Genomic DNA, 8876 nt, shown 5'->3' on the forward strand with positions numbered 1-8876 from the left:
GAGGAACACGGTCAAGACAAACCCTGACCTGCCTAATGGAATTCTCCTACAAGATACCCAACAGAGTATTTTTGTGGTTGTTCATATGCCAGCAGAGCAGCACAATCCTATAATGATATAGAGAAAGAGAAACAGTATCAACAAATACATTTTACTCGGGATAGAATTATAGATGCTAAAACATACACATATTGATTGCTTAAACAATCCCTGCATTGTAAAATTAGGGCATTTTATGGTAAGAGTAACTATTGAGGTTCTTAATCATGGAAAGTAGACTCCTGCTGGACAAAACAAAGCAGGTAGAAAACCCAAAGTTTGCTTTGACAGAAATGTCACTGCTGTACATATTTTTGAAGTTTAGATGTGTACATCTGTTATCTCCCTGGTGTATTATACAAATTGTATATAAAGGAGAATATAGCAGAATTCAGTAGCTTGGTACTATGATGAAACAGATTTTTGTAAATGGGAAAAAACTTCAACACTTCTTATTTTGGTGATGTCCAGCAGTACTGCTCATACTCATACGATGCTAATCAGTAAATACCGCCACAAAAGGGTTTAACAGAATTTCCTCCAGTAACTTGACCAAGTCATCATAGTCTCCCAACCTGTTGAAGTTTTCAAATTCAGTCCGGCCATAGAACACAGCTTCTTCAAGCTTTCCAACCTACAGATAGAGCATAGTACTTCAGATTGTTTGCTATTTATGTGACTAGTCTATACGTTACCTAAAACATTAATGAAATACATAATCTAAAGACAAGCCAACAACTGAGATTCTTATACAATCCTCGATAGAATGCAGGAATAAGATTATTCAAGGATGCATCTAAACAATGTCAAAGGAAGCACCAAAATGTTCATTTCTTTGGAGATATACAAACATGTTCTCAAAGCAAATACATTTTGTTTCGAGTTTAATCCGAAGAAAGGCACTACTCAGGCAGGCTTTACCAAAGGGATCACTAACATGACATCTTTTCTCTTTCATCCTGAATAGAGTTTAAATTGGATAGCTCAATTCTGTCTTCTTTAGCTGTAAAATCCATTTACCAAAACCACCAGTCAAAATAATACATTATGCTTAAGTAAAGCACCAGACAGAAAGCAACCTAGCTATATCACATGAAAGGCTTACAAATTGCATATTCAGCTACCTTTCATGATGAGTCAATACTTGTAAATCATATCTTCTTTTGTTGACCCATCCACCCCTTTTACCATATACCTACGTGTTTTCTTCTTTTTTATGCACCACCATTTCTACACCTACTTAAAGCTTTTGTGTCCTGCCTAATCTCTAGCATGAACCTGAACTCTTTTCAATAGGACTTAAACTAAAAAAAAGATTTGAATTTTCACCACCAAGTTGGAAGAATCTTCTGTCTTGCAGCATCATCTCTCCAAAGGTTATGGAATGATTCATACTTCGTACCATTTTTTACAAGTTTTAAACATAGAAAGAAACATGAAGCAGCAGAAGCATATTGTGTACGGATTAAGTATGGACAACTTACTTGGACTAGCTTAATAAAATTTGACAATGAAGCAGAAAGCACAGAGCTGATGTGCCAACCTAAGGAGTATAGAACAGCTTATAAGGAAATGAAAAGTGAGTCAGAAAAGACAAGGTTCTTTGCCACATTGTGGACAAAAGAATGCATTTGAGTTCATCGTAACTCAAGGTAATTGGCGAGCAAACTGTAACTTATTGTAAAGCTCATTGTCACACAATTTAATAAAACCCGAGTGCCAAGTATATCTGCAGAAGACTTTGCCTTCATCTTTGAACTTACACTTCCATTGAAGGTTATGGAAGAACGAAGAGGGGAAACTTCAGAAAACGCTAAGTAATAAGCTTTCGCAACAGCAACTTCAAAGTCCTCTTGCGTTCTTCTCTTTGGTATTTACATGAGGCTATTCTATCAGATGATTTGATTTCACAAGAATCTAGTTTTTTTTCCACAACTGTGGTGTACTGACAAGCTTGGGCGTACCTTGACTGATTTCACAAGCTATATGCTACCTCCCACCACACAAATACATGTCCCCAAGGCTTGAACAGATGGAAAGCCGAGGCAATCTATTAACAATGTATCACAGATTAAAACATTTAACATCTAGTTGAATAGCATTATCACTTATGTGCTAAATTAAATACAACAAAGAAACATAATAAGATGATTAAGACAAACACAACAAAGAAACATAATAAGATGATTAAGACAAACACAACTAAGAAAAATTTCCTCTCTTATAAGGAATTATTGTTCATAAGAAAATTGTCATATACCACATGATTTGGTGGTGCTTTCCAGTTTTAGGTGTTAAAGTTACGTGCCCTTTTGTACTTAAAAAGTTTGTATCACTTTAACTGCTACAAGTACCTGTGATCCACATTCAAGTAGCTTGATTGATAATTTATGCAATTCTTTAAGCAACTTTACTAGAAAGTAGTTTAATTAAGACAAGCTTCAGTACTGAATCAGGAAAGGCAAAAGGGAAACGATTATATAGTTTCTTCTTTTTATTTATGAAACAAGCATACATAGATTCTTGTGAATCAATTCTTAAAAAAGATCACCACAAAAGAGATAGGAGGTACTGCATAATTTTACATTTTACGATAATTAGCTAAATTGACATTCTTGGAGAAGTATTCTACTTTTTCTTATGAAGACCAGGAAATAATACGAAGTCATAAACAACAATGGTTTTTCCAAACTCCACATTTACATTTATTTATATTCAAAATTAGAAGAGAATAGGCCGACATCAAGTATATCTGTCTATATATCTATTACACTGATGTCAAGAAACGAAATAACTGAAAAAAGAAAACTAAGTTAGAACGTAGAAAAATAAAAGTACGAGTTGAGTGTTGATACTTAAAGATGCAAAGTTTTACATCAACTGACATCAAGTATGGAAGTTCTACAGCATCTTTGTGCAAAAAGCTTAAGAGGAAAAGGATAGAAGTTACAATAGCAGTCATGTGACATACCACAATATCAGCCAGCAGAAAATTAAATAGACTATGGATAAGTTGGGATTTTTTACCAATTTATCACTATCTTAGGTATTTGAGTCTAGAAGTGATACTTTTAGGTGAAGTTCTGATGGAAAGTGCTTGATTTAGGGTAGAATGTCAAAAAGTTTGATTGGGAGATTAAAAAAATGTAAAGAGATCAAGTTGGAAGCTAGTAAAGGCCTATTCTCAGTTAGTTCTGCTTATACAATTTTTAATGCTTCTGAAAATCAATGCATATGGCCTTGGAAGCTATCTGGAAGGTTAAAATACCACACAAAGTAACCTGTTTTGTATGGTTGGTTGCTAAAGAGGCACGTCTGACTCATGATAATTTGAAGAAAAGGGGCTTGCAGTTATATTCCAGATGTTTTCTTTGTGGGAAGGAATCTGAGACCCTCAATCATCTTTTTATTCACTGTGGAGTCACAAGAGTTAAGTGAGCCATGCCAAAGTCCACAGGAGACCTGCTGAAATGTTGGAACAACATGGGAGGTATAGTGAGGCAGAAGAGATGCTGGAGCTCAAACCCAGCTTGCATATGGTTGACAGTAGAGACTAGAGGGAAAGAAACTTGAGGTGTTTTGAAGAAAAGAGCAGCCTACACAGAAATTTAAGATGAACTGTTTAATGTTATTTCATTTATAGTGTAAAGAAGAATTTCTGGAGGATAAGAGGCTATAGTAGATGTCATTGGATCCTTGTAAGACCTCTTTTAGGATCTTTTTGTTGTTGTACTATTTTGATCTGTTAAATATTGGTGTCAGCACAGTCGTTGTGCTGGAAACCTTCTTAATTAATATACTGTTACCTTTCTCAAAGAAATAGATCAAGTTGGAAGCAGAGGCTGAAGTCTGAAGAAAGTGGCTCATTACTTACCACAATCAGCAATTGCTGACCGCAGTGGAGTGGAATTTCAGCTGTAAAATAGAAGCCAAGTCAAATCTGAGAAGAAGATCACCACGGACAGCAATGCCCTAAGAGGCACATCAAATTCAGTACAATATCTTAATCTTCCAGTTCTCGACATCCAAAAAATTAAATGAATTCACGTTCAACAATCAAGAGAAGGCATATTATCATCTTTTAGAGTGGTAATAGTGGAAACTAGAGCAGGACTCCAAGCGCCAACTTAGTCCTCGTGATAAAAAAAATACACAGAAAAAAAACAGCATAGCAAGATGAGAAAATAATGTGTTTGCTTGTACTGATAGTCTAGATTCATAATGTATTCTAACAGAGTAAAGCAAATTCATGTTCCAAACAATCATTTCAGTTTTTAACCAAATATAAAGGAGAAGACTGTTAATCATACTAGTAATCCTAGTTGGAGAATTTCCTAGTCCCTAGACATCGGGTGGCTCAACAGTGAACCTTCATCATAGTATTCTAATTGTTTGAAGAAAAAAATTAAAATAAGAGAAACAATTTTGGTTGAAGTTGGAAACAAGGCCTAAACATAATAGAGAATACAGTACATAACTGCCTTTTATTTTCTTATTCTGGTAAGAAATATAAGTTCAGGTGACTACCGTTTCACCAAATACTGATATAATACTTGAGAAATCATAGCAACCACCAAAGGTCCCTAAGGCAGAGATGAGATTCTCCAAATCGCGGCTGATGTTGCTGTGCTCATTATTATGATCAAATCAAACATACGTTGAATCACCAGCTAAGGCCCTCAACATTAGATCATCTCATATTGGTGCTACCAAAAGATTCACCAAGTGAAGATTGATTAACAATAGTTTCGCCAAACAATCCAAACAACTTATGCCACAGATATCTTGCAATTTAACTTGTTGATAGTTGTACACTTGTATCTGTTAAAAAACATTTTACTAATCAAAAGTACCGTTTGTAAGCCTTCATTCCGGAATAACATAGGCAGGTAACAGCCACCACAATATATTATCAGGGTAGTAACTTCCACCACTGACACTTCAAAATCAATGAAAAAAAATTCTTGTTCAACTCATAAAAAGTAAAGAAAATTTTGAAAATAAAATACTTGTTCAAAGTCTAGAGTTTTAATTTCATCAAGTCATTCTGCACAGGACACTTGAATAATTTTCCTTTAGTTCAGAGTGGTTTTATGCTGAAGTTCTTACCACAGAACAAAAGCAGTTGAAATTTAGCAACACCACAAAAAAAGACATCTCAGAAATTTATCTGGAAACATTTAAAAGGCTCATTTTTTTAAAAAGACACTTGAAAATAAATTTCACTTGAAGAATTAACGGTTTACCTTAGGAGCAATTTCCATACTCGATGTGAACACCAGAATGAAGCATTCCATCTAGAGATAGATGACCACTTGCTCTTGAACAAGCTTGATGAAGAATATAACCAAACTGAAAGTCATTAAGGCCAAGGATATCAGCAAGCAGTCCTCACAACTCATTCAACCAGAACTTGAGTTGTTCTGTTGCTGGGAAGTCGAGCGGTCCATCACAAGATAACATATGAGGTGACAAAGGGAGACTGCACAGCTGGTCCAATTATTATCTTTTACATAGACCTTCCTCTCTACCACAATTATTTTTCTTTCAAGTGTTAGGTTAAGGGCTGGGTCTGCTTTCTCATTATCATCCTCTACCTAATCCACCGGCATGTTTTCTCAAGCAGCAATGTTTTCGTTCACCAAATACCAAGTCTTGGTTGAAGGGTGATCAATCTACTTGCTGATATAAAAGGATCGATCTACTTATATGAAGGACACAAAGTATACCATATGATGGTGTCAACTACTAATTCATCTGTTTAACCAATATTAATGACATAACTGTGTGCACACTTCATAATCCTGAAGTAGCCATGATGCATCAAGAATAGTCCTAGTGATTGTACAGAAAGATGACACACACAGAGAGATAACACAAACAAATACGTGTATCCAATGTGCTAAGGGTAATACATAAAAATTCAGAAAATGACTCCATGGAGCTGAGCAAGTATAAATTCTTATTATAAATTCCAACTTCCTATATACAAAAAGGGTAAAATCAAAAAAAAAATGCAAGGAAAACTAGATCAAGAGATGACAGAGTAACTCAAGATCAGATCCAATTTTTTTTTGTGGTACAGATACAAATACAGATACAATCTTTCTTAATACAGATCGCATCATGACTCATTACACTAATCTACACATAATCTAAAAACCCATTTTGTTTCTCATCATTCACCATTTGGGTACATCATTTTTTCCGAGAAAATTTGAAAAAAGTAAGTAGATTTGACAAAGAAAACTAAAAAAAAAAACTTCTTTTTTTTCTCTCTTTTTTCTTCACCATCAAATTAATTAACAACAAACATCACCGTAACAGAAGGGTAATTAGAGACATAAGGCGGTGACGTGTAAATCATCAGCATCAAAATCAACATCAACTCCAGCATTATCTGATGGAGGCGGCAGATTCAGATCGAACGGCAGAGGTTGTTTGGTCAAAAACGACGACGTCTGATCAACATCACAACGATCATCCACCACAGATGACGACGAATCGCAATCGCTCCGGCAATCTTCCGGCGGAAGAACCGGGCGAGGAATCTTCATCCGGGTCAGCTTGTTACCCGATCCACCACGAGGCCCACTAGATGATTCCAACGTACTGCTCATACTGCTAGAAGCCGGTCTCGAATTAGGGAAAAGCTCAAATTGATGCGGCCCATCATAAGGATCCTGTGTTAGAGGTAAAATATTGAAATTGGTTTTCGCTTTAGGTCCACGGAGAGAGCGTGCAGCATCGTCGTAAGCGCGTGCAGCGTCTTCAGCGGTGTCAAAGGTACCCAGCCAAACTCGAGTCTTCTTAATCGGATCTCTAATCTCTGCCGCGAATCGACCCCATGGTCGTTTACGAACACCCCGATAACGAGGTGGGTCGGCTTCAGGTTGTTGAAGGAGGTCAGATCCTGGTCTCTTTAGCTCCGATGATTTCCGGTGGCGCATGGCCGCTGATTTTTTGGGTATTTTTTTCAATTTTCTTGCTGGTAATCCATGAAATGGAAGATGATTTTGCTTTATTATTGTTGTTTGAAAGAGGGGAGTTTGTTGATCAGAGCAAATGGGCAATGGAGAAAGGGGAATTCATCCCCTAGCCTGATTTTTTTTTTTAATTAAAAAATAATTTATTTAGTGGATATGGAATTATGCCATGGATAATCGCTCCAAGTGCTAAATGGAAAACTTTGTCTAAAATAACCAATTTTGTCCTTGATGTTTGTGATCAACAATTCTTTAGTCCTCAAACTAAAAATAATTCTAATTAAATATCTCGACTTCTGATAAAATACTTTTCGATACAAATTAGAAAAAATTGGTATGTATCTCATTTGTTTATTAGGTTATTATGTTTATCATATAAAATATGTCATTTTTTTTAATATACATGTTTATCTCAATAATTCATAAAATCATAAATATTTTTTACTTAAAGTTGATGCATATAATTAAGAATATGATATATGATATATTTTATGTGGTTTACTTACCTATCTTATTGACGAATGAAAACATACACATATTTTTATTCTAAAACTCAATCAGAACAGAGCTTAGTTCAAATATCTAAATAGAATATTCTGACAAACTGTAAATGCTGACTATGAATTAATCCTAAAATAAACTGATACTCATTTTAGGTCTAGACTAATTTGGATTTGCATTAAAAAGTCTCACTATAAGGGTAAAACAACCCTTATTAAAGGTGATTTCATATTCAAAGCTCAAGTGTAAGACCTTTAATTAAAGATAAACAAATACCTTATCAATCCACCACAAACTTTGATAATATATAAAAAGACGTTGATATTAATTGAGATCGAAGTATTCTGGATCTTGTGATTTCTACACTATTTCTCTTCCCCTCTAGAGGACCGGCAGAACTCGTTTCGCTTTCCATCTTTGTCTTTCTTTGACTTATTCTTTATCAATATTCTAATAGTGTCTCACAATTTTTAAGACTTTTTTTTTTTGAACTTCAGGATAATCCGCAGCCACTACAATTTTGTTACAGCCTCTGCCCTTCGATTGAGCACTTTGTGGTGAGCATTTTATACATATGGGGTAAACCTCCTGTATAATAGTCTGTAAACCACACAAGGATTGAAAATCAACTAGGCAAGCCATATGCGACAGCCTCGACTCAAAAGGCATTAAGGAGGATGGATTCCGAATCATCTGTGTGGATAATCACCCTCCAAACCAACTGAACCATCCAAAGGATCAAGATTTCATTTTGTCACGCTCCAAATTCGATATTGACATAATAGACATACGATGCGACAAAATTATAGGGACAAAATCACCCCCCCCCCCTCCCCCTAAGTTTGGTTTAAAAATCAACCCCTCCCCCAACTTACAACAATAATTATTTTCTCCCCTAATCCTAATTAATTTTTTAAAATATCTATTTTACCCTTTGTATTATCAACCTTTGTCTTTTTTTTAGTTCTTTAAAATCATGATTTTTTTTAATTCTAGGTAACAAATTTTCTATTAAAAACAAAAATTATTTTTTCTATTCGAAAAAACTAGAGTAAAAAAATCCTAATTGAATATATAAATTATTGACGTTCTATAATGAAATAAATGAGTAGAGTAAAAAAGTGAATATTTTAATAATAATCAAAATTCTAATGTATACTATTTATCTTTTTTAATCTAAGTATATATAGATTTTTATTTAAGCACATTAAAAATTATATGTAGAATAATTTTTTTTATCAGTTTGTAATTAAAATTTATGTTATTATTTATGATTATTATTTAAATATTACATGCATTTAATATGTATATGTATATAAATGCATGTTTTAATTCTTTCTTATTCTTAAA

General features: G+C 34.4%; 1 protein-coding gene across 1 annotated transcript; it reads right to left on the minus strand.

Moving 5' to 3' along the window:
- Nucleotides 1-5984: 5984 nt before the first annotated feature.
- LOC129892446 (ethylene-responsive transcription factor 3-like) lies at nucleotides 5985-7196 on the minus strand. Its single transcript, XM_055968015.1, has one exon. The coding sequence runs from the start codon at nucleotides 6987-6989 to the stop codon at nucleotides 6375-6377; it is 615 nt and encodes a 204-aa protein (XP_055823990.1). The 5' UTR covers nucleotides 6990-7196; the 3' UTR covers nucleotides 5985-6374.
- Nucleotides 7197-8876: the final 1680 nt, after the last annotated feature.

Source organism: Solanum dulcamara, chromosome 6, assembly GCF_947179165.1.
Source record: "Solanum dulcamara chromosome 6, daSolDulc1.2, whole genome shotgun sequence".
In the NCBI taxonomy this organism is placed as follows: domain Eukaryota; kingdom Viridiplantae; phylum Streptophyta; class Magnoliopsida; order Solanales; family Solanaceae; genus Solanum; species Solanum dulcamara.